A 27,719-nucleotide genomic window follows, 5' to 3' on the forward strand; every position below is an offset into this window, starting at 1 on the left:
CCTTCCTTCCTTCCTTCCTTCCTTCCTTCCTTCCTTCCTTCCTTCCTCCATCCCTTCCTCCCTCCCTCACATTGATCCTCTCATCCTCACTCCCTTTCTTCCTTACTTCCTTCTTTTCTTCCTCTCTCACTTCCCTCCTCCCATCCTTTCCTCTTTCCTCTCCCATTCCTCACTTCCCTTTCTATTTCTTCATCTGTCTTTGTGGAGTATACATTTTTACCCCAGTACTGGTGACCAAACCCAGGACCTTACATTTGCTAGAAATTTGTCACTGAGCTTAATTTGCAACTACAGCAATATAAAGCAAACAGACTTAAATATGTTTCCACTTAGGACAGAACTGTAGATAAAAATCTAGCTTAGTCTAAGAAAACCGGAAGTTTACATTTTGGCTAATGAATAAAGTTATTCATTTACCCCCGTTCCCTAACAACTAAATTTTCATAGACGAAAAAAAGCTTATGTTTAAAAAAATGTCTGATGTTATCATGTGGGATTTTGTCAATAGAAATCTTAATGAAAAGGCAAGCCTGAGTCAATGAGTGTCTCATGTAAACTGTGTAGGCCTAGTAAATCAGAAGTAAATCCTGGGTCTACCCATGCACAAGCTAGAACTGATGTTGTATATGTAGCACACTCCTGTATTCTAGACAAACTTGAGGAAACTAGGAGACTACAAAACACTATAGTGGTAGATGCTATGGTGTGGCCCATAATCATCTACCCCTGGCATAGCTGAAGGGCTTTTTTGAATAAGTTGCCATCAAAGTCTAAACTAGTCTTAGAGATCCTGTGATGGCCAGTTTTATATAAACTTATCTCAAGCTTGAGTCATTTTGGAAGAGGGTACCTCAAATGAATACGTGCCTCCACCGGAATGGGCTATAACCAAGCCTATGGTGATGTATGTGGAAAGGCCCAGATCACTGTGGATGGTGCTTCCTTCTGACAGGTAGACCTAGGTACGTACTATAAGAAAGCAGGCTGAGCAAGTCATGGGGAACAAGCCAGGAAGCTGTACCCCCCACCCCCGGCCTCTGTTATCAGCTTCTTTCTCCAATCTCCTGCCCTTCTAGGGTTCTGCCTTGACTTCCCTCTGTGATGGTACTGTTTCATGGAAGTATATGATAAAATAAATTCTTTCTTTCCCAAGTTGCTTTTGTCATGTTGTTTATCTCAGTCATAGAAAACTAATTAAGGCAGAACTCCACTCATACTGAACAGGTTCCAGGTGACTTTGGATGGTACTTATTAGAGATACTATTTTGGACCTTACTAACCATGACACCAGCACAAATGCAAAAGGCCACGGTAGACTCGGGCAGTTTTGTTACTTTGGCACACAGTGCTTGGTGTACCCTCAAACAATCTTGGCAGATACTATATGTTCTTTCAGTCAGGTCCTAACCCCAGTTGTGAAATAGAGCCATGACTAATATCTTGGATATGAATGAGCATCCCTGGCTATACTCAGAACATGTAAGGAAGTGATAGAGTGGGAGGAACTATGACTGATGGTATCCTTAATGGATGTGAATCTAGTTTTTATAGTTTGTATAAAGAACCAAGCTAATTAATTTGAATCCAGGACAAGATTGTTCATCAGGAGGTAACATGAGCGTTCTCTATTTAAGGATGAGAAGACATAGTGTTTCATGAATTTTCACAAGCATTTCTTAGGTCATATAATCTCTTTTAATTATATGGAATTTCACAAGTGTTTTGAAGCATATCAATACTGCCATTAGAGGTGTGCCTTTACAAAGGTTGTAAACATCACAGAAAAGACACAACTACACCTTCCTGAATTTATGCATATCTTCCACAGCATGGATCAAGTTTCTACACATATCCAGATGCATTGAATGTTTTCATGCATTAACATTAGTAAATTATTCATCTCAAATACTCCATACAAATTACTGTCCCTGTGAATAATGCATAAAGTAGTCACAGAAACAAGCTTTTAAAGATCAGAGTGACATAATACATGATTTATTTTTGGAATAATCATTTTATAATTTAAATATGAAACTTAGTGACAAAGGAAAGAATCAAAACATATAAAGCCAACTTAAACAATGAAGCAAATATCAGTCTATTGTCACGGGGATATTAATAGTCTCAATTCTTCAGTTTTGTACATCTGTTTTCTCTAAAACAGTGGTGAGCAGAAGATAATAAAGTTTTCCTCTTAAAAAAAATAGAAAGCAAAAACAGCAGTCAGGGGTAACTACAATAAACTGGAATCTGTTAAAATGTGACTGTAACCCTAAAGCAATGCCTTATCAGCCCCAGTGTAACTTGTATGTCTTCTGCAGCCGAAGGTGGAATGAGCTACTAGACAAACACTTATACACTACCCCTCAGTGCTCTAGCTGGATGCCTGGGAGCCAGTCACTGGATAAAACTCAGAATGCAATGGTTCACCAGCGCTCCTATATTCCAAAGACTAAAAAAGTGTGTAAGTTAAGACTTGAAGCTTAACAAGAAGGAAGACCAAAGTGTGGATGCTTGTATCCTACTTAAAGGTGGAACAAAATAATCATACAAGGGGGACCTGGGAGGGAGAGAGGAGAGGAAGGGAAGAGGCGAGCACTGGATCAGGTATGGCAAGAGACAGGAGAGAAGTGCAGAGGATCAGGAAAATGAATAGAAATATGTAGCAGCAGGGCGTGGGGAAGTGGGGGTAACTACTAGAAACTCCCAGATGCTACAGAAGTGCGAGGTTCCTAGGAACCAACAGCTTTGACATTAGCCGAAGTACCTAACAAAGTACAGACAGAACCTGTAGAGACTAACTCCAGTACATAGGCATAGCCCCAGTTGAGGGATGGAGCCATTCACACATCTCAAAAATTGTAACCCAGAATTGTTCTTGTCCAAAGAAAACACAGGGGCAATAAATGGAGCAGAGACTGAAGGAAAGGTCATCCAGAGATGGCTCCACCTAGGGATCCATCCTGTCTGCAGGCAACAAACCCTGACACTATTGCTGATGCTACCAAGTACTTGCTGACAGGAGCCTGGTATAGCTGTCCTCTGAGAGGCTCTGCCAGCACCTGACAAATACAGATGCAGATACTCACAGCTAACCATTAGACTGAGCCCTGGGACTCAAATGGAGGAGTTAGGGAATGACTGAAGGAGTTGAAGGGGATTGCAACCCCTTAGGAAGAACAATATCAAGTAACTGGACCACCCAGAGCTCCAAGGGACTATACCACTAACCTAAGGGAGTATACATGGATGAGTCCATGGTTCCAGCTACAAGAAGATTGCCTTATCTGGAATCAGTGAGAGCGGAGGCCCTTGGTCCTGTGGAGGCTTGATGCCCCAGTGTAGGGGGATGATCGAGGGGTGAGGTGGGAGTAGGTGGGTAGGCAGAGGAGCACCCTCTTAGAGACATGGGGAGAGGGTGGACTGGGGGGTGCAGAGGGGAAACCAGGAAGGGGGACATTTGAAATGTAAATAAATAAAATACTTCTCCACCCCAAAAAACCAAAGAAAACAAACAAATATTGCCATATCCAGGTCAAAAACATCACCAAGAAGAAAAGATTCCTTTGAAGTGTTTGCTTGTTTTTAATTTTCTGATTTTTTTCAAAATTATCAAGGTTAGAATTAGATTTCATCCAATTTGCATTTGCAAGAATAAACCAGGTGCTGATGCAAATGTGTGGGTGGTGAGCTCCAGTACCACAGCATTTCCTTACTCTGGGGGAAAGCATATACATGTTAAGAACCTGAATTATGAAAAGGAAACCAAGGAATCACTTCTGTGGTTTCAGCTTTTAGTGAATCTAAAAGAATTATTAGCAGTTAGTACATTCTCAGATGTGAACATGTCTGTCTTCCTGAATGACACTCTGGCAAAACAGGAAACCCATCAGTTGTAAGTCACCTCTCCCCCATTTTACCTCCCCACTCCCACAAAGTCTTGTCTATGGCAGCACAGAAAGGACTGTTTCTCCATCACTAGGGAGTTCTCCATTCTGGGTTTACTCCATCAGAATCACTTAAAGGGCTTAGTATGAAGATTCTCACTAATTCAACAGGCAGAGAGGCACGGAGGATCTTTTATATTTCTCACAGGAACCAGTGGATTCCCTGAAAACCTTAGCACTAAGGAACCTTGGAGCCTCTCTCCAGAAGAAGACGATTGTATGCAGTACCTCTGACTGTTAGGAAATCTATGCTAGACAAGAAGTTACATCCTGAGGCCCCATCAGCTAGATGGTAGTCTGAGCATATTCATCTGATAAAGTGGAAGTTTTCCCAGCTCGAGCACTCCAAGCCTTGCAAAGAATTTTAAAAAGTTAATTGAAAGGATTAGTTGGTATTGCAAAAACTCCCTGATCATTTGTAATAGAATGAGGGGTTTGAAGTCAACTTGCCCTTGTGTATAAAAATAAGAAAACCATGCTAGATTTTGAAAAAAATTACAATTATAAAGATTCCTGTGTGAAATGAGTCTATGGAAACAATCAACATGAACACTTTTATTTGAGAGGAAATTTTGATTTTTTTTTGTTTTAAAAAAGGAGTTTTACTATGACTTTCTTAAATCTACAATTTGACATCTTCTTATTCTTCCTAATTTGCAAAGAAATATACAAACTTATAACTTCCAAAACCAAACAAGAACTAGTACAAATAAACCTTAATTGAGCAGGAACATTGCACTATGGGTCCAGCGAGGATTAGGGAAGAGCTTTGATGAGTTTGGTCACTACAAAGGAAAGGAGAACAGTAACAGGATAACCAAAAACTTTTATTTTTATTACGGTCAAAATTGTCAGGCAATTACTTCAAAATGTGTATTTTTATGTAGTTTCTTAGATTATATAATTCAATTAAATGAAAATCTCAAATTAATTGTGTGTCATAAACAAATATTAAACAAAATAGATAAAAATGCAAATAGGCTAATATAAATGTTGACTAACAATAATAAAATAATAGTAATATAGGTCATGCATGCTTTCCTATTCTTGCAAAATAACAATTACCATCTTGTCATAATTAAGTAATACATTTTAAAATATAAATATGTGTTAAGGTTATATTCATATATAGTTTCAGCCTCCTGATGTTGAAGTTGTATTATGTAAGCCTAATTGAAATACTTTTTAAAAAATCTACTTATAAAACTTTCAATTGTATAGAGGTATAGCAATTCTAAATTAGTTACAATTATTTTATGAAAAATATGTTACCGTATTGTTCATCAGACTGCAATCTTATAACTCATTAGATCATGGAAAATGTATCTAATGAATACCTCTTGGAACAGCCATATAACTATTAAGAAAAGAACAGGGGGACTGGAATGATGGCTCAGTAGTTAAGAGGATTGATTGCTCTTTCAGAGGTCCTGAGTTCAATTCCCAGCAACCACATGGTGGCTCACAACCATCTGCAATGGGGTCTGATGCCCTCTTCTGGTGTGTCTGAAGAGAGCAATGGTGAATACATAAAATAATAAAAAAATAAAATAAAGAAAAAGAAAAGAACAGGGTATTGTATATGGATGTATAATAGATAACTTGGCTGTATTAATAATGCCTTTCAATTTCCATTTGTTTCTCCTTTAATAATTGTATTTTGTCTAATTATCATAGCTGTAAAATATGGAAGCAGGGAAATCTGAAGGAACTTGATTATTTTATAGGTCAATGTATTTGATGGATCTTAGACTTATGTTCTTGAATATCTCAACAAAGCATCTTGGGAGATGAACTTTAAACATAAGTCACTCTTCTTCATGTCAGGCAAAAATGCAAAATTTTTTAACTCTGTAGTTATTAATGACAGTCTGCAGGAATACTGAAACTAAACAATGAAACTGAAGAGATATATACACCACAAATGAAGAGTAGCACTTGAAGAAAGCAGGCCATTCACATAACAGCAGGATAAGGGGTGTGTGTTGTATAGAGATGATAATGTAACACACACTTAATTATTTTTTATGTTTTAATGGACCTTGCAGCCATGGAACTTTAATGACTGGGGAAGTTTAAAATGTCCACATAGTAAAATGACATGGCTGTTGCACAGAAAAGTAGAAATCACTTGTTCCATGGAATTGAATAGAAGAAAAAAGCAATGCTTAAACTGTCCTTAAGTTTCATTTTCAAACCAGAACAATACATGGAACATAAGATATATTCTAGTCATTTGGAAGTACTTTCTAATGTCCAATCCACAAATACACCTGCACTTGTACCTGAATTTCATTCTGTAGCCAACAATAATGTCCTAAATGGTAAGAGGGCATGTATAAACCACACGAACGTATGGCTCCTGACTGCTTTACTCATAAATAGTTTCTGCCTATTCTTTTGTAGTAGAATACACAGTGTCTGGATAGAGATACTGAACGGGAAAGTCAATGCACCAGTGTTAACCTAAATACAATATCCAAGAGCCTGAACAATTGCAGAAGGAAGTATAGAGTTGGAACTGCTTAGATGAATGTAATAATGGGACACAGAAAATATCCAGACAGAAGAGTCCAGCGCAATGGAGGAATCGTCAGCAACCCATGTTATGCTTTCACTTTCTACAAAGAGATCCTAAACTCCCAGTTATCCCTGCAGCTTAGGAGTGGATATATTCTGTAATGTGTATTAGGTGAATTTGTCTGTAGTGGAAAAAGGTGTTAGCGATGTCACAAAGTACAAAACTTCATTCAGGGGAAAATGAGATTAGTAACCACATTACAAAGATCGTTAAGGAAGTTCTCTAGGTGATTTTTTTCCCCTAGACTTAGGAGATTTTGGAAATGTAAATGTTAGTGAATCATCACTGTTGTTCTTTAAGCTCAGTAAGTGAAGTACACTCAGTTCAAGACTCAGCAGTACATGAACACATGCAAATAGCTCATGTTTCTACATGATCACAGCTATGGATAACTTTGGTCAGAAATCATGTGTGGTTCATACTTACAGGACTATGTTCTTTGCAAGAATAGGAGTTAACACTAGATGCAAATTAGTGAATTTTTATATCATGTGTAGTTGAAAGAGAAACAGAGGGTGTATATAAATAACTACCATATATTCTCATATTCACAGAAATCAGTTTTCATAGAAGACTGAAGAAAAGACCAGAACTTCATAGAGCTTCTTAATAAAAACAACATGATATGTTGAGGTCACTTCATTTAATTAATATCAGGTATGTTCAAAAAATTAAATCACAATTCCTGAGTTGCCATACAGAAGTTATTTTACACACAGACATCTAAACAATATTTAGTACTGCCATCCATTAGGAATCATGAAATTATTCTTAACATTTTGGTTACTAACATCACTGTTTAGTAAATTAGTGTTCTATTGTAGGTGACAGAAAGCAACACAGTATTATTGACTTTGTCTGTTTGACTGATCTAATGCAAAGCACGTGGTGAATCACTGTGTTTCTGAGAAGTTATTTAATGTATGTGATGTATAATATTCAAGCATATGATATATACATTTATAGAGATCCCCATATAATTTTCTGGGATTTTATTTGGTGATCATCTCCTAAACAGTTTTATTTGTCTGGTTTTATTGTCTCTAGTCATTGTTCAAAATTCAAAATTAGGGCTAGGGTTAGTTCAGCTGCTAAGTATTTCTTTGAAAATCCCAGAACAATAGTTCAGATATTCAATATCAAGTAAAAGCCCAGCATGAAGCCTAAGCTTCATAGGGCATAGACGGTCATAATATGGTCCTGGAGTTCCTTGCCTCTGGGCCAGGCTGAATAGTTTGAGTTAAGTTCACAGAAGGCAAAATATAGAAGGTAGACTCATCAATTTCCCCTGCCCCAGAGAAAGAGAAACTGTGGTTTATGTAGGGTTATTGGGAACATCCATCCCACCAACATGGCTGTAGCTAACTTTGTGCTGTTGAAAAGAGTTGACTCACATAATGGAACCTTTTCATGCTGTGTAGGGCTCTGCTGTTTTCTGTAGCCCACCTGGCTATCACTTCCGAATCCAAGCAGCATATGCATACAGTGGACAGTTTTTGGGCTGTTGAGGGCCTTTCTTATCCTCTGTAAAAACCTCTCAACACATTCAGAATATAATGCTGAGAGTGAAGAAAAACCAAAGCTTTAGATAAAATGATAACCACGCCAACTTTAAATGTTTAGACACCAGCTCCTCGGAAAATGTAACTTTAGATCCATGCTCTCTCTAACTCCATCATCAAACAGCTATTTCACAAAACAATGGTAAGCAATTAATATTTCTCTAAGTCCCAAATTTCAGTTCCACAAGGAGATCATTTAGGAACTGCAGCTTCTCCCGAAGTCCATCAAGCCTACACTTATCTGTTTCTTACTGTATGTCATTTCTAAAAATATACATTCTGTACAAAACGTGCGTAACTGCAGGAAAACATTCCATCTTTAAAAATTCCTTAAACACAGCTGGCACCTTGAAAAGAAATATCGGCAGGCAATTGACTTTATCATATCCAAGTAAAAGACAGGTCTAGTCAAGCAGAGGTTTAGCTGTAGAACATAGATAACGTGTTCTTGTGCTCAGAGTTCCCAGATGAGTCAGAGTCTCCAAAACCACTGACAAGATGTCTGCAGATGCAGCACAAGATGACCCAGAAAAATGAGAACTATTTTATTGAGAAGACAGTTGGGCAATCAGAATGCATCCTGCAACTGAAATGATTCCCACAGCCACTGAAAGGTCAACTTCACAGCATTCTGTGACAGAAAGATTCATTTTGGGACTACACTGTAAAAAGAATATTACCCAAGAGCAGTTTTGAAGTAAGCTCAAAGGATTTCTTCATTTAGTATCAGTCTGTCCAGCATTATATAATGAAATTCAATAACAAAACACAAAATCAAATAATTTGGAGGTGAAATCCTTCAACAGAGTTAATCTTTAAAATAAGCTTTAGTTACACATAAAACATATTTTAAAAACTCCAAAATAAAACAACTTAAAAATTTTCATTATGGATTTGTCAGCTCTATTGCCATAAAAACCAAATATTAAATATTCTGAAAGCATTGCTTATGTTATAGAGAACAGTATCTCTTGCTGATTTGTTCAGTTTGGAGAGCTAATTAGGAGGTAGATGCCTTTGATCTCATATATAGTCACTTTCTCATACAGAAGACAGAAAGGACATGTAAAAGGGACCAGTGCAGATTCATGAAAATTCTAAAGAATAAAATAGTACATGATAAGGAATTTTATGTGAACAAAAGTAAACAAAAGCTCTAGAAAACAGATGAATTGTCAAAGACTGTTGTCCGCATAAGGCAAAAAGAAAGTGGGCATGTGACTAAACAAATTTCTGTAGAGAAAATGGGATAACATCTGAAATGTAAATAAAATATCGAATAAAAACATTAAATGAAAAAAAATGAAAATCACTAAGATCATTAAATAGCTGTGGTCTATAAAACACATGGTACTAAATAGGCATTTAGATGATTCTGGGAAGTATTTTAATTTCTAACTGTATTTGAACTATTCCAGGGCACAGTATAACTCACTGGATTTTTCTTTCTGAAGAATGCATAACTGAAAGGAATTGAAAGATGAAGATAGTATTTCTATTTCAATTCAGAAAAGGTAATTTACTAAAAGTAGAAGATAACTGTTTAAGAAAGTAACATGTTACAAACTAAGTGATGCTAGTGAAGGAAGGATGGATGAGGACTAGGAAACAGTAGAACAGTGCGTTCAAATTAAAGCCTAATGAAACTAACACAAAATTAAATGTTGCCAATAAAATACTTATGATTCTAAGTAAGTGAAGGTGAATATGAAAATATGGTCAAGACAGTTTACTAAGTACTGATAACAATGATACAGTCAAAAACAAAGTACTGAACTCTTTATGTTTAATCTGAGGGACTTAACAGAAAATCTTGCTAGTTACATTTTCTTGGATAAGGTAATGAATATAACACATCTATGAACATAATATACACAATAGTTTGAGACATTTTCTCTTTTAAAAAAATACTCATTAAAAATAAGAGAACTAGGAAATTTCTTTATGGGAACCAATAAAACAGGAAAGCTGTAATATATGTCAGAGTTGACAGGACTGATTAGAAGTTCAGACCAGCCTCAGCTACATATGCAGTTTGAAGCAAGCCAGAACTACTAGGATAACCTGGTTCAAATAATAAAATAATCCAAATAATAAATAATAGTACTAACAGACGTTCATATGAAAGAAATTTTAGCGCTACAAATAAAATTGAAAAGGAAAATACATCCATATGTCCTAAATGTTAAATAAAAGAGTATTCAACAATAAATGCATTAGAAGAAAATGCGGAAAGAGCTTAGAGACCGCAGCATAAATAAGAAAACTGAGAAACTAGAAATATTTTAGTAAATCAAAATTATTTGGCTAAAGGGGCCAAAAAGCAATGAATGAACATCCAGGGAATATAAAATTAAAGTTCAGCATATAGTTATAAGCAAGTAGTTCACTAAAAAGACGTGTATGATAGTAGATTTAGAATAACAAAGTACCATGTACATGCTTTTCAAAGTAGGGGCATGTATTTTTAAGTGATAAATTAAGTGCTCTTTAAGTTTATGGGCTTTGAGAATGTATTCATTTCATTTTTTTGATTTCCTATGTTGCTTTTCTTAATTTCATTTGTCTTTCCCTGGCTTGTTACTACAACTTGCATTTTCTTATGTATTCATTTATAAAGTTGGAATGCTTTAGTAAATATATTTTACAATATGCAACACAGATAAATATAAATGAAATAGTTTCAAATGTTCATATTTGAGAATGCATACAATGAAATATAGTCATATTTATCCTCATCACCCCCCAAAATTCTTCCTATACCTCTATTATGCCCATTTCCAAACTTCATGTCTTTTTTAAAAAGACTAAGTCCAGCTAATGTGTAAGGTGTAAGGCTGTTAGTAGACTATCGGAAACCTACAAGTTTGCACGTCCACAGAGGAAGGATTGTTCCTACTCTAGAGACTATCCAATGCAAATGCTTCCTTAGAAATGGTTAAGACCCTGTCTTCTAAATAGTTGCTTTTATATCTATAGTTCTGTTGTGCTCAAATCTTGGTTCAAAGACCCTTCTTCCTATGATGGACAGTGTCAATGGAGAAATACATAACAAGTCAAAGTGCCACGAATAAGAACCCAAGTGCTTTTGTCTAAAGAAAGAGAGGAGACAGAAAGCAGAGACTGGGGAGAGATTGTGAAATGATATCTGTTGTACATGACGTGTTCATTTCACTTACGAACTCATAACCATTGTGGTTTTCTGTACATGATTTGTAAGGAATCAAGTCTGAAGAAATCCTAGCACACATAGGGCAAAGAAAATAGTTTTGGTACAACATAGAAAATGAAATTGTAAAGACATATTCCAGATGAACCAAAGGTACAGCTATTGTTAAAAATAATTTAACAATAGAAATATAATACACAGGGAAATATCAGTATTTAACTCTTTTATATCATTTCATTATCTCCTGAGGATAACAACAGTTGTTGTGGATGATGATGTTCATGATGATACTGATAATCATGATCATGATGATGCTTATCATGGTATATTTGCTGTCCATGTATTATCGCATTCTCAATAGCGCTTAGGATTTGATCTTTTCAGTGTAGAATTCACAGAGCCTGGAAGGCAGAATGTTATGTAGCAATGTGTGCACAATAAGAGAATAAATAGGCACATGTGTGTATGCATAGGTGTATGATACTTGAGAGCTCGACAAGACCTCAACCTTTGTAAAATGGGTGCTACCAGTAAGCTCTATCCTCAGACATGTGAGGGCTTTTTAAAAATCATAATAGAATAATACAAGGTTTAATGCTTGTTATAAAAAGCTTGGGGAGTCAAAATCGCAACCCTAATGTTACTGTGTCCTTACATTTCTCTGCTTTCACTTCATTCGATTACATTCCTTGTTTTAATAATCCAACAATGCTAAGTAGAAAATTCTAAACACCAACAAATCATGTGGTTTAAAAGGCATGTCTTTCTGAGTAGCATGATGAATGACATGCCCTTTTACTCTATGGCTCCTAGATTATGGGTCATCTCTTTGTCCAACTGTATAACTGTTAGTCATATAATAACTACTTGCATTATCAGATTGAACGATGACCTCTGGTAATGCTTGTGTTTAAGTAACTCTTATTCTATTCAATAAGGACAGAAATGCTGGCAATTTCAATACAACAAAGTGAAGTTTCATCTGCTCTCCTCAAAGGAAAAGATGTTCTCGCCATCAACTTAATAGGTAAAAGTCTTCGATGGTACACTTACTATGGATTTCTCTTATCTGTGGTCTTAGGTATCAGCTAGTATCTTTGCATGTATCCTCCTACAAACAGGGGGAAAATAAGGATACCTATCTTAGCAACCAAAATATAATTGATTTGACCCCAGAAGAAGCCAGTATACAAAACAATCTCCCTTAAAATACAAAATCAAATAAATAAGAACAAAAAAGAAAAAACAAAATATGGCTATTCTTGGGATTGAATCATGAGGTGGAGTCTTATTCATCTGCTTTATAGCAGTACTTTCAGAAACCCTCATGATTCATAATGAATGGCACAGATATGTTACTATACAGGTATTCACTGGAGGTTAATAGCAGATGGTTAACATGCATTCCAAATTCTTAAAATTTATCAAATTACTACAGTGCATATATGAAAGTTTAACTAGGGTTTGTTACATGGGGTTTCTGACAGAAAATATGGACCTTTTCTCACCTTTAAACAATTGTCCATAAATAGCACATTCTTAACAGCACTTTATGTAAGTACTGAGTATCATTATGTTTAATTATTGTTCTATTAAAAAGTAGTAGGGACTCAGATCACAGAATATGGGTTAACTAAAGATCCATGAACTCTGATAGGACATACAGTCATGTTTTGATGATACCAAGAAACAGGGAAGCAAATATGACTTCGTGTGCCCAAATAAAGAATTGATGCACACCCTAAAACCAATGCAACACATGTCTACACAGGTAGCTAGCAAGCTACAAAAGCACTGCCATGTGTGTTTTCTACAAAACCATTAAGTCTGCCCTTACCAGCCAACAAACCATTGTCCCATGAAGATATAGCCTGAATATTTGTTGTAGTTAATTCTGAGTTCTAGATTTTCCTCAAACTTTTGGTATAATTACAGTTAATACCATTCACATCATACAAGATTATCTAGCTCCAAGATATATCTAAGATTACAATGTGTATAGAATAACTAGAAGTTTACTAGTGAAATATATTAAGACTTCTGGCATACACTATCTCTAAATTTAAATGATCTAAATAATTTAAATGAGATACTCTTATCTCATTAGTGCAAATAATACATCAAATATATTAATAAAAATGATTTTTAGAAGCCATGAAAATGGTTCAGTGGATGAAACTTTTCTCTAATACTGATGACCTGAGTTCAGTCCCCAATCAAATGGATCTCAGAGATCCACAGAAGAATACTGGATTCTGCCACTGCTTTTGCTTGTACACTAAGACTCTATGGTAAGACCCTAGTCCTAAAGACAACACAAGCTTTGGTCACAGGACATGGGATCAAGATGACACTAATCTGGAATCTTCTTTGTTACTTTTATGGGGTAGCTTTCATACTGTTGGAAGGTGATAATCAGGCTGCTGGGGAAGAAAAGCCATTGGCACACTTAGTAGCTGAAAATGCTACAAGCTATGTGACGGCCAGATAGGCAAGGTTTAGACATCTGTGCAATGCTAGGAGTGTGCTACAATGGTAACCAACTACTTTCTGATTGTATTTAATGTCTTCACCATAAGCCATACCTTATGTTAACTGTTAACTGAGCCAAGAACTGTGGTTAGGTATGTCATGGGCAATAGGGAAGAACAGTTTACTGCTAAACAGGCATAATATCACTGTGTTCTCTAACTATCTATCTTTATACTCCAAGACTACTGAAGCACTTAATTTTCATCAGAGAAGCATCTTTTGCAGTAGTTAATAACTAATATGGACACATAAGTGGGATGACTGACCAACTCTACATCGAACATGTATGTCACAAGCTGTGCTTTCAATGCAAAAGCAGAAGGAATATCTATCAATAAATACAATGAAAATTATTTAAAGTATATTTAAAAATAAACAGAATTAATGAGAAATGTGAAAGCCAAAAACAAATTATGACTCAAATTGATCTATATCAAAATGGTCGTGAGTAAGTCTCTATTGGATATTATTGTATAGTGATGGCACATTCCTGTAGTCCCAGCCCTTAGATTGAGATAGAATGATTGATCATGATGCTGAGGCTTGTATTGCCTTCAGACTGTAAGATACAATATACACGTACATAAGTGAAAAAAATAGCATCTAATAAACACACATACATCCAAAGGTAGAATATACAAAGAGATCCGAACAGGATAAGAAAATTGTTTTGGTTTACTCTAAGCTCAGTTTTACGAGCTGCTTTAAAACTTACAAAAGTTATGTTTTACTTTAGAAAAATAGTTATTAACGATACATAGATTATTCTGAAACTTCATTGTAAAAACACAAAGTGATTTAAAAATAAGCATTCAAATTGTCAAAATGTAATAATTATAAGTAACATACTAAAAATCGTAGTCACTAATATGAGACTGCAAAGTATCTTCTCATACAATGGGGACTCATATTAGTGCAGAAGTACATAATTTTTTGAGAATAAACTGCATTTACAATGTTGTATTAGTATATTTATTTAGTACTACAGGCTAAACTCATTAAACATATACTTTTTTGTCTTTCTCCTATGCCTATAGAGAAAAAATACTTATTTTCACAATGGCTTTATATCATTAGTTATATTGTTAATTTGATTCTTTTCCATCATGCTTTGCCACTAATCTATACTGATTGTTTGGAAAATAAGAAGCACATATTTTCAATGTTTTGACTACTGTAAGTTTTCCTTTCGAAATCTGTTCTGTTCATTTGTCTTTGTAGCTGTTTGTTTGTTTTATAAAAGCAAGAAAATACTTGAACAGAGAATAATAACTCCTCAATACGACCTCAAGAAGTGCAAACATTTTTTTTTAAGGGAGGCAACATTATTGCAGGTATTCTGTTCTCACTAAAAAAATAATTATCATTTGATGGAAGTATACTACTTGAGTGGATTATGCTGCTCCTAGAAGCCAACAGTTATGAAACACAAATCCCACTGCCAAATGTGAGCTCTATGAGTTGTTGGTCATGGAGGCAACCAAAAATATACAGGGTATAGACATTGTTTTTGGTTGCCCAACATAAATTGTCCATAAGACGATATTTGGGAAGATACAATTTACTTTGGCTATAGGACACAAAACCATAAACCAAGTGTCCTCTTTCCTAGCAGGATTATAATACTGGCTTCTGGAAGAGGAGAGTCGTCATAGACTTAACAGATGTGGGCTTGGCATGTTGCAATGATGAATTGGCAGATGGGTTCTGCTCACTGGTACAAGGGTGGCATAGTTACGTGAAGCTTTCTCACTGAATATGGGTCACACTGCACATGAAGTGATATATTCCTGATCTTGTAAACCTGGTCAAATGCCATTGGCTAGGCCACTCATGAGTATTACTAGTATTGATTTGCTAAAAGTACATGCTGTTAACATGCCTCCTAATAATTTATGTTTGTATCCACAGATGGACAATGCTCTCAGCCTTGGGCAGAAAAGCTTCTGTTTGCAGGGATTCAAAACTGGTCAACTGCTGAGAGTAAATGGCTGTTAAATACTCAGTCCTAAATTGGCCATAGGCATCACCTACTCTTAGACCAAGAAACACAAGAGGGAGAAAAATGAATGTAAGAGGAGGGAGGTGGGAGAAGTGTTGTGAAAGGTGTTTTCTGTCATTGATACAATCACTGAATTCATGAACTCTTGGCAGCTGCAGTTATCTGTAGCCAGTCTCTACAGCTTTGGGTACCTCAACAGTTTATCTTATATGAGGTGATGGTTCACGAGGCGCGACTCCTCCCTGAGAATTTACAAGAATTCAACAGTTTACTAGAGATGAAGAATTCGTTCCCTACAGGTGGTGGTATAGCTCACTGGTAAGTTGCCCAACCTCTCATGTATGCTCATGCAAATAACCCTAATTAAACTCACTGGCATGGGCACACACATATACACACACACACTACACACACACTCACACACACACACACACTCACACCAACACACACACACACCCCTATACAAACAAGATGTTGTATAAAAGAGAAAAAGGAAGAAAATCAGCTGGTGAGGGAGACAATGAAAGTGATGGAGGTGAATCTGACAAAAATAATCTATATATTTGTATGAAATTATCAAAGGCAATACTATCATAACTTAAATATAGAAAATACTCTTTGACATAACAGTTTTTAGAAAATGTAGATCACCCCCTTGCAACACATATAACTTGTCCTTTCTCTGAGCACACTCCTGGATTTATGGACTATGGGCTTCTCTGGATTCCTGAGCAAGGCATTGAACCCCTTGGATCCAACTTTCACTACATTCTCGCCTCAGTTCCAATAAGCTGCATCTGTGCTCAGGAATACAGAACAGGCCAACCAAGGGCACACTTTAGGAGAATCAACTTTCCTAAAGTTGAGAAGCCCTGTTAGTGTAGGCTCAATGAGGCAGCTCTTCAGATGTACTAACAGACACTGTGACAAACTAGTTTTAACATTTAAAATAAGTCCCTATACACTTACCCTTCCTCAAAAATAGAAAAGGAAGAAAAAGGTTAAACTTGGGGAAAAAAAACCTTCGTTAATGAAGAGTAATAGCTAAAGTCTGAGGAATGTTCAAAGTTAAAAAGAAATGCTGTTAAGGTTCCCATAGCAACTGAAACAGTTGAATATCACTTTTATGTGAAGTAAGTTTAACTTGAATTGGAATGTAAAATACATCCTCTGAGTCAAAATGAGAATTATGGGAAACAGAGACAATGTTCCGGAATAGTCTAGCTTCCAACTAATTCACTTATTATCCCTAAAGTGCACAGAAATTTTCATATCAATAGTATACTCGTTTGCAGTGAATTTAAGCTATACATATTTAATTTTTGAAATAAAATTATTTAAAATAAGTAAACAGTGTTACTATACTTTCTTAATTCATAGACTACAACTTGGTAATTTGGAATCATAGGATCATGGTTCTGTTTGTTATTATAAGTAAACATTTGCCCAATGTGCAATTAATGAATATACAACATGGTTATAACCATTACGAAGCTTAATTACTATTGATGTAGTATGAAACTATGAAAATGAACACTGATGTAAGATTATGCTATCCTGAAAATGGAGATATACTTCATTTGTAGGACTTCTGTAGCTTGCACATCTTTCTCCAGTTCAGTAAAATAGATAAATGCAGGAATGATACTTACTCCTGTTACATAACGAGGTCTATATTGAATAGTTCCAAACAAACCAAGGATGACGATGATAATATGTACAAAATTTGCCAGGATAGGTGCCCACTGATATCCAAGGAAATCAAATATTTGCCTCTCTAGCACACAAACCTAGAATAGAAAAAGACGACAGGAGAGGTCAGCACTAATGAGAGACATCATACAGTTAAGTTGAAATAATCACTGTAACATTATAAATAGCAAGTATAACTCTGCTATTGTATGTGGTATTTTTAGCAGCAAAAATGGCATGTTCTTGTGTATTGCATAGGAACAGCATCTGAGTATTCCCAGAGTGTCACTTGCCTTTCAGGAGTGGTTCTAGGGAAACACTAAGGACGATTTATAAGATGTCATCTGCACAGTCAGAAACATTTATATTGTTATATGCGCTATTAAAAACACTTGAAGTCATCAACCACAGGTATGCAAGTCCCCATGCAGGACTTGTTAGGTTCTCTTTAAGTGTCACACGGTGAGTTGGGGATTGATCAGAGGAAAAATACGAAAATCAGTGAGGTACTAGAATTCTGTATGAAGATCCACAACCAAACAGGCCACATGACTCGTTTCTTCTCCAAGTGTCTGATCCTTTACTGAAAAGTATACTTCAGCAGATGGGAAGGGCCCTTCCAGTCCTAAAACTACTGAGTTATAAATAAGTTTTCATTATGTAGGCAATGTAAAAGAAATCTCAAAAAAGAAAATATAAATGCCAAATAGAAAACAAACAAAAAAACTAGTCCATGTTTTTCCAAACACAAGGCAATTTGTCTTATTTTTAAATCAGTTCACAGTTAAGACATATAAAAAATTTAAGCAATGGGAAGATAAAAATAAAGACAACCAAGTAACAGTAACAAACTGTCAGTAGCTCTGAAACTAGACCTTTCACTAGATAGTTAAATATAGACTGCTGGGAAATCCATTGACCTAACACAACAAGCAGCCTGTTGGCTTTATTCTTGCCTGCCCTCAGGTGGACTGATAGTAAGCTTATTGTTCAGAAAAACACATCACAAATGAGCTCAATATTCCATACTAGAACTCAGGAAAAAAAATCAGCCATGATTTCAAAGGAAATGGAAGTTTTAAAACTCTCTGTTTTACTAATATCACTGTGCTTTCATGAGGGTGGTCTTGAGCAGAAAATACTGTATTTAAGATAAACACATTTGGGGCCAGTGAGATGGCTCAGCAGGTCAAAGTGCTTATTGTATAAGACTGATTATTTCAGTTCAATCCATGGAACCCACAGTGGAAGCAGAAAACTATCTGCCATGAATTGTTCTCTGACCTCTGCACACATGCAGTGGGCTCATGTTTGACATGTGTGTGCACAGATATCTACCCTCAATAATGCATATTTTTACTTATTTTTTAACATAGTAAAATTTTAATACAGTATTATGGATACAAGTAGAATAGCACTAGGTAATGGACCGTAGTTACCTCAGCAGTCTGGGAGTATGTGTTGAGATCAGCCAGAGTTTAGCCACTTCACATTTCATCAGTGCTGACCAAAGCCAAAGCAAGCTTGGATGGAAACTCTACAACTAACCTTCCATGAGATCAGTTATTTTAAGGTGATTTACCCTCACTTAAAGGCAGTTGAGGTAAGTCAAACAGAGAGCTTTTACAAAGACTAAGAGTCAAATGAAAACTTGTCTCTAGACTTTGTTTTAGGTCACCTTAAACTTAATTTGCTTTTATGTAGTTGCTAGCATACATTCTTTCAGGCCAAAGTTTTAGCTTCGGAATCTTGCCAACTGTATGTCCATTTTCAGAACATTCCTAACTAGACAAATTTCCTGTTTAAAACAGTAAGATTACATTATATTTAAAACCGTCAGATTACATGAAACATTACAGAGCTTGTGATAATGCATCCAACTTATAAAAAAGAGCTGTTATTGGTCCAATAGTATCGCATCATACTAACACTATACAAGATTGAAAGGCTGTGTACATAAACTCTCTCACCTAGCACACGCTTTAGACATTCTCATTTGTTATCTAACATGCCAATCACAGTTTAGCAAATCTTTACCAGTTTGCACAGGCTACTATAACCACTGTTGTTATTTATGAGATGAATTTAACCAGTTCCAAGAAACAAATGTTCATAATCGGTGAAGAAACATTAATACTAACTTTCACCCAAGGGAATGGAAACCTCATTCTAAGGACATGATACAGCCCTAACAGAATGAACTATGCCCCTAGAGATTCAAAAATGGAAGAATAATGGCAAGACTGGAAAAAGAGTTCTATAGGAACTAAGTAACTATAAAATCGGTAATAACTGTAAGAAAAGCAAAGAAAAGTGAATTATTTTCCTATTGCAACATCAAACATGTTACTGGACTACTAGAAGCTGCTCTGCCATATTTACTGACAGTGCATAGTCCCAGACAATAGGGACTAGTCCAAATCACATGGAATTCTGAAAAATTAAGTGATTATTTTTCTTCTGAAAATAGTGGTACAAAACTCAATTATTTTAGTTGCTTAGATTTCCTCCCATCTTAGGCAATTTAAACATGGTTGCCTGCAAATTCCTTAAAGGAAGTGGAAGCAATCGCTGTCTACTTTGCTGCTGGTCTCTGTGTTTTACCAACTGCAGTATTTCCTTAAGGAAGTGGAAGCAATCGCTGTTCACTTTGCTGCTGGTCTCTGTGTTTTACCAACTGCAGTTAGTAAACAACTAGTCTAGGCTTTATGTGCTACATGAATATAACCAAACATGAGAAAATTAAAAACTGCAATTTTTGAGAACTGATTTTTTTTTCTCCCATAGCAGGCTTTTAAAATAAAAACAAACCAAGTGGCCACTTTGACAACTTGAATTGGGAATGTTAAATCTGTAAGACCCATGAGGTAAGCTGTTCTTAAAAACACAAATTATTGCTGGGCGTGATAGCACATGCCATTAATCCCGGCACTCAGAAGGGAAAGAGGCAGGTGGGTCTTGAGGCTAGCCTCCAGTGAGTTTCAGGACAGCCAGGGCTATGTAAAAAGATCCTGTGTCAGAAAAAACAAATCGAAACAGAAACCCCACAAATTACTTTTTCTATTAACTTTGGCTTTTTGTTTAATGGAAATTTGCAGCACAATGACCTCAAAGATAACGCCAAGTCACTCATGGCATCTTGCCACTGACTTAAATTAGAAATATACCTTCAATGTTTTCAACTATTTGATTTTTTTTAATATTAAAGCTCTAATCTGAGTCTTCAGTTGCTAAACTTTTAAAAACTATAATTAGAATCTGATGAAGAGGACTTACTGTGCTAAATTACTTCTAGTAAGCTTACAGAACAGTGACGTTCAGAGAACCTAAACATGGTTGACCTTTAACAGAACTGAGTATTTGACTCAGCATCCTGCTTTATTTTTACTATAAAATTCTTGCCTCATTTTCTGGATTGTTTAGCATCCAAGTTTTAAAACCTGCATCACCAGAGGCAAAGCAGTAAAAGTAAAAACTAAAACTCATTTCTAGTCTAGTTACCTAAATAAAGTCTTATAAAATAAGCAATTTTCTTATTTGTTTTCAGCCAAAAAGTAACTAATTCCCTGTAAAAAAAAGAAAATTGAGCCACAGTGTATTTAAATTAAAAGATCAGTTTTATAGTGTTAATACCAAGACATAAAGTTTGCAAATCCAGGATGGTATTTAACATGAAAACTATGGTTTGAAAATTTTTTGTTCATAGTTCAAAACGAAAATTTCATCACTGCAAAATCCCTTATGGCATTTGGCAAAGATATTAATAGAGATTTTAGTCCTTTTGTCACTTGAAGCTGCTACTTAATACATGTCTTTAAAAAGCAGAAAAGGAGACCATGAGGCAGCAAAGGTTAGGCAATTATTTCACATACAAGTAGAATGTAATCTGAACAGTCACTTCTCCTAGAGATCTCAAGCTCTAAGCACATTTCCGCTCTTCTACACTATTTTGAAAAGAATTTGAACTTCTATTTAAGGTCCCGGGAGAGGTATAGGCTGGCAGCAGCTTCTGTCTTCTAGGCTTGTTCCCAATCCAAATAATTATGTAACCTCACAAGAAAAAAATCATACATGGCAACAATGCAAGGAAGTTCTTCCATGGACAAACGTTTCAGGAGAACAGCCATCAGTTTTAAAAACAACCATCAGGTTTCAGATAGCCTAAATACACTCTATAGCTAAATTTTACTTTATATCATCGGTGACTAAAATTAGCAAGTTTTGCAGTGAGGTTTCTTTCTTTTGCCTCTAACTATATACACATTGCAAAACTATTCTGTATCGCATGATTTAAAATGAAATAAATATAAAAATGAACTACACAATCGACACATTAACTTTAATACTCCACATTATTTATCTTGATCACATGGTCATAACTGCCTTGTCAACTGCCTTGTCTTGTGAGCTGAGGAGCTGATTTTCATTCTCACATCCATCAGGCAGACATGCTCTCCTGAGCTGGTCTGACTTAGGTATGGATCCTCTGTTCTTCACATGTCGAGACAGGAATGCTCGGACCACTGGATGATCAGCCTTTTCCAGGGGGATGTTGGCTTCCAGGCATATTTTCACAAAGTCCTGAATAACACACTTTCTCTGTCTGCGCAGTATTGTTGCACTGAAGAGATACAGTCAGGGGCCTCTGCTTCTTTCTCACATTTTGCTCTTCAAATTCTGCCTTCCTCTTTGTATGAGTCTTTGACTTGAGGTGGTCACTGATGGCAGTCTTGAGAACATGATTCAGCACCATACTGCAAGAAGCACAGAAGAGTTTTCCTCCCTCTCCATGAAGTTTACCTCCAAACTCAGTGACAGGATCCAGAGGGGTTACATATAAAGCAGTCTTAGAATGATTTCGAGTAGGTGGTACTGTGACAACAAATCGTTCCATTTTGTCTCTGAATAAGGCTCTTCGACTTAATTTCCAGTTTGTTTGTTTGTTTGTTTTTCCTTGATATTAAGTAGAGACGGTTTTCTGATGCAAAACTACAGATGCATCCAATCCTAGCAATGAGTTTGTTCAGACCCGGAGACGCCTTCGACTCGGTTTTTTAACAGGTGGTGGTGGGGAAACAGTTTCTGGGCTTGCACCCTATTTTCCCTGCAGAGCTGGGAAGTCATGCCTTTGCTTCCTTAGGGGAAGTGAAAAAGCCCTCGCCAGGAACAAAAGAGGAGGAAGAAAAGGCAGAGCAAGGGATGAAGGAGATCCCATTGTGGCTGCTGCTTCTGCTCCTGCTGCCTCTGCTCCTGCTGCCCCTGCTCCTGCTGCTTCTGCTCCTGCCACTGCTGCCACCGACCGACCGAGCAAACCCCCAATGCATATTTTTATTATAGCATAATTACATTATTTCTACCTTCTTTTTTCTCCTCCAGATCCCTCCACCCTTCCTCTATTCTATCCCAAATCAATGCATTGGCTTTTCTTTGTTGTTAATAGTGTGTGTGTGTACACATGATATTCCTAAATATATACATACAAACTGTTCAGTCCATATAATGTTACCCGTATGCTTTTTTTTAAATTTAAAAACAATACATATGGCCTGGTTTGAGGACTTCTTGAGTAGGCATCATTCCCACTTCAGTCTTTTAGCTAAGCATCAGACTTCCTCCTGAGGACTTGAGAAAGAGAGGAGAAATTTGCAACAGCTGTTTGCATAATACCCCCATCTTCTAAAGCAAAGTCTGAACCATGAAATGACTTTAATTATCATAGACCCAACCTAAACAGATCATTGTCAATTCATCTTTACAGGGTTAGAAGTAGAAGGAGAAAAAGAAAGAGAAGAGGACAAGGAGGTAAGATGTAGAGGAGAGAGTGAGTGGTGGCGGTGATGTTGATGATCATAAGATCTTTGTTCCCTTGTATATGCTAAATCCATCATAGCACCCATAGCAATAAAATACTCTGATTGGCTAATAATCACAGGAAGTCTGTAGGGCTTGAATGTAACAGCTACATAAACATTGAACTGGTACTAGGAAGCTGAGACTTTCCTTCCACTATTTTGAGTATTCAGCAAGATAAATGAGATTTATCAGTAACACAGGACAATGCTGGATGAACATTGTGTACCTGAATAAATTGTGCTAAGGATTAAGTAGTTCTTTTGACAGAACAACTTAGTGTATATGAAAGCTCATTTCTACATTGAGCCTCCTTCTTCTTTACCTATAAATAAACACTAATGAAAGACAACAGCAAAAACAAAACAACACCACAAAAAAACCCCAAAGTCTCTGTATTTTGAGCATCACAAGTCTGAGGACACAGCAGGGGAAAAGCATTGAACATATCAGTCAAGCAGTGGGAACTTTCTGAAGAAATGCACCAATTACACGAGAAGATAATACTGCTATCATTAGTTATAAAAAACACATAGACAATAATGTACTTGCTAAGTTTGCAAGGTTAAAATGAAAATTTAACAATATTAGTTAGGTTCATATGACAGAACTATTATCTTCTTCCTTATGATATTATGAAGACAGAATAACCTTATAAACGATGTCATACGTGCACACACACACATACACACATATGTTTATCTCTTCTTTTCCTTTTTTCTACTGTATATAATAAATAGCTTTATCACATGTGCTGAAGTCTAAAGCTATACTGAAGAATGGGACCATTCATGAGTCTAAGAGGTGTGACAATTTTTAAGCATAGCTCAGTTTTTCTTCGGATTTATTTCCATCAGATAGAATGATAAATATAAGCATAGGGTATTGTTAAAATCCTCTTTTGTGTCCTGGAAAAATACATACCCACTCCTCAGTCATGTGCAAATTCAAGGACAGAATTCTGATTCTCAGATTTTGTAGATTAAAGTGCCAAATGTCTGACAGTAGTACTTGAAACCAAGTACCAAGTATGGTGCCTATAATCCAGGAGATGGAGCAGTGGAGAGAGGAAAATCCTGGGTACTTGCTAGCCAGCCATCTAGCCCAGTCGGCAAGTTCCAGGTTCAAGTAGAAGAGTTATTGAGAAAGGCATCCAACATAGACTCCTGGACTAAACACACACACACACACACACACACACACACACACACACACACACACACACACCATGAACACACATGCACACTCCGTGTATCCGTATGTTGTGTTGTATACTGATGATAGAAAATATGTTGTTTCATTAGTTCTTTTCTTTTAAAATAATACAAAGTACCTTTACCCATAATTTCAGTTTGTGACATTATTTTATCTTTGTTGAAGGCAAAACTCATGATTTGCTTTTATTTTATTTATTGCTTCTTTTAACACATTTCTAATAGTATTCTGTTTTTATCCACAGGGTCTTTCAAATTTATTTCCCTGATGTTCTTCAAATCATCTGATATATAAATGTAAGGACCTGACCTTGAAAAGATATAGTGCTAGTGTGTATGCCCCTGTATTATTTTCACATTAAGTATCTAGCACAAAAAGCTTTTGTAATTGTCCCTTTCTTATACATAAATTTTGTCCTTCTTTTTATCTTCTACACAATACCATTAGTTATCATTAATGCCTTGGTCCACAAATCATGCTGCCCCCATTACTACTGTTACAGAGTTTGTAATTTTAACAAATTTAAGGGCTAATCTTTGATCAACAATGTGAGTGATGATTGCAGTCTGCCTCATTATGCATTCATCACTATATTGTGTCTTTTTTGTAATCCCTATTTGGATTAGTATATTACGAACACACTTCCATTTTGTGTTAAAATTCAACAACAGAATTGAAGAAATATTATTTGACATTTTTCGTTTGTTTTCTAAAGTGCCTAAAATGCAATTCTCTCTTTCTTTTTCTTCTCACATTGTAACGAAACATAAATATGGCACATTTTTCCTTAAATATTTTAACTCTTTGGAGAAGCCAAGCAGTTTCATTCTCCTTTCAAAGGCCATCTGTGTAAACATGGCAGACTACTCTAGACTGCATGCTTTGCAATAAAAGGGCAGATGTCAGAATAAGCAAATAGACTTGCAACATGTAAGGATCAAACCATCTCCATGCTTATTTATGTGAATGGCACTATAATGTGGCTGTGACTTCGTTTATTATTTCTCTCAGGGAAATACCACAAGGTTTTCCATATGAGGACATCATATAGTCATAAATTTACCTTGTTGAACTTTATTAAGGCTTTTCATTTTAATTTAGATATTTAACTTGCATCTAAGTTTTGGCAGCAACTACTATGAATACACAAAACAGATTAATATGCCTACGGGCCACACTGACCTGAAATGATATGTGTAGCCTGAGTTTGCATGTGAGTTTCTCATAGCTTTAATCTAGAGCCCAATAAACTTGTAAATCTCTTAGAGGCTTGTTGTGCCTTTACAACATGGAAGGAATGCAGAGGTCTTTAGACTATCACATAATGTCACAATGTCTGAAAATCAAAACACTGTATAAACGGGGAGATCATATTTTGTTTTTGCTTGGGGTGGACAAAATAAATGTAAATACAAATGTTAGTTTTCAAACATTATATGAAAGAGACAATACTTTCATCTCAGTATGAAATTTGGTTCACATAAAGCATGAAGATTATATAATTTAATTATCTTCTGCAGTGATAATGTAGTAACTGCAGACCAATATAACAGGGTTTTTATCCAAGAGAGTTTAGTTGCACTTGGGTAACTGTAGATATTTAAATAAATGTGTGTGTGTGTGTGTGTCTGTGTGTGTGTATGTGTGTGCCTGTGTGTGCATATTGAGTATATCCTTAAGAACAAATTAAAATTATCAGGTATTTGGCAACTATCAGTCAGAAATGTCATTTTTTTTTACTTAAACCATCTCTTCTTTTAAATAATTGATATTCACTAAGAAGAAATTAACCATTGCCAACATCATTATCAGAGTCTGAACACCAGCAAGGAACTCTATGACACCATAGCAAATTGAACTGGCCTGCATCACTTTGATTAAAACAACATCAGCATAAAGTTCTTGTGGAAGTATCGTATTTTAAAATTATAAATTGATATTAAAATTCCAACTCATGGTACGACCATTGTAGTTCCTCTAGTATCTATAAGTATTATTGTCTTTATCTGTAAAATGGAGGACTGTGATGCATTATCTTCTGCAGTCTGCATGAAGATAAATGAAGAGTAATATCTATACAGGGCATGTATTAAATGCATGATTTGCATCTTAAGACGATTGCTATCATTAAGACACATTTCAACCTGAATACAAATTCAGATACCAGTATTTTACTAGAAATATCATTCTAGATTTTTTTCAACTCCTAGTAGGCTTCAGTTAGAAATGATTAAGTGTTTCTCATAATTTTGGTCATGAATACAAATTATGCCATGGCAGATATCCATCAAAATCTAAATTTGGTGGAAGGAAGTTATTGAGGAATGATTTTTTTTCCTCTAACATATCATCTCTCAAACATATTATGGAAACCTGGCAAATAAACAAAACCCAGTTATCAAACCTTGTTTTCTCTATTGCCATTTTAAGACTCCTCAAATGCAGTAAAATGAACATTTATTTCCCATAACCTGCATCCATATAGCTAACATCAATAAAAAGTTAAGGTTTTGAGTTGGATACACAGAACTCACATGGTGGAAGTAAAGGAAAAAAGTGATCTCCACATATGGAGCATGTCTCTTGCATCATATAAATTGCTTCCACACATACATTTCTGGGTGGGTAAGCATGTATATGTAGTATAAATAATTACATGTAAAATATCTTTTAACAAGATGAATAATGCTCTATATCAAAAAGAATTATATGAATTTATTAATAATTTCACATGAAAACAAAGGATTCAAATGGAAACAACGCTATGATTATTACAGAATTCATTTTTTATGTGTCTTGAAATTCTGTCATACTACATTTGTACTAAAGAAGACTTATATTTTTCTTTAGGAAATTTAGAGATTAAGTAACAAAGAGTTGATCTGGTTGTCCATACTTTTGATAATAATTTTATTCAAATACAATTTTTAATCTGGAACCCTATATTCTAGTTGTTATGATAACAATATCATGTCTTCTTTCTTACAGCTTTTCATTCTGCATAGCAATTTAAAACCATTTTATAGTCAAAACCCATGCTATCAAAAGACAAGCTGATGAATAGCTGATGGATATGATAGGAGTTAAAAAAATCAGAAAAACCTTGTGAAAAGCAAAAAAGTATGTTAAAGAGCATAAATAAAATACTCATTCCTATACACATAACATT

The 27,719-nt window shown here is 35.7% G+C and overlaps 1 protein-coding gene and 1 pseudogene across 1 annotated transcript in view; both read right to left on the reverse strand.

The window, feature by feature from the left end:
- Nkain2 (sodium/potassium transporting ATPase interacting 2) overlaps positions 1-27,719 on the reverse strand; it is a 993,485-nt gene that overhangs the window by 511,602 nt on the left and 454,164 nt on the right. The window contains exon 2 of the mRNA XM_028766436.1: positions 17,446-17,583. Within this exon, the coding sequence (XP_028622269.1) occupies positions 17,446-17,583 (138 nt within the window). The remainder of the gene's footprint in view (positions 1-17,445; positions 17,584-27,719) is intronic.
- On the reverse strand, positions 21,851-22,379 carry LOC114620360 (annotated as a pseudogene).

Source organism: Grammomys surdaster, unplaced genomic scaffold (assembly GCF_004785775.1).
Source record: "Grammomys surdaster isolate TR1022 unplaced genomic scaffold, NIH_TR_1.0 168, whole genome shotgun sequence".
Lineage (NCBI taxonomy): Eukaryota > Metazoa > Chordata > Mammalia > Rodentia > Muridae > Grammomys > Grammomys surdaster.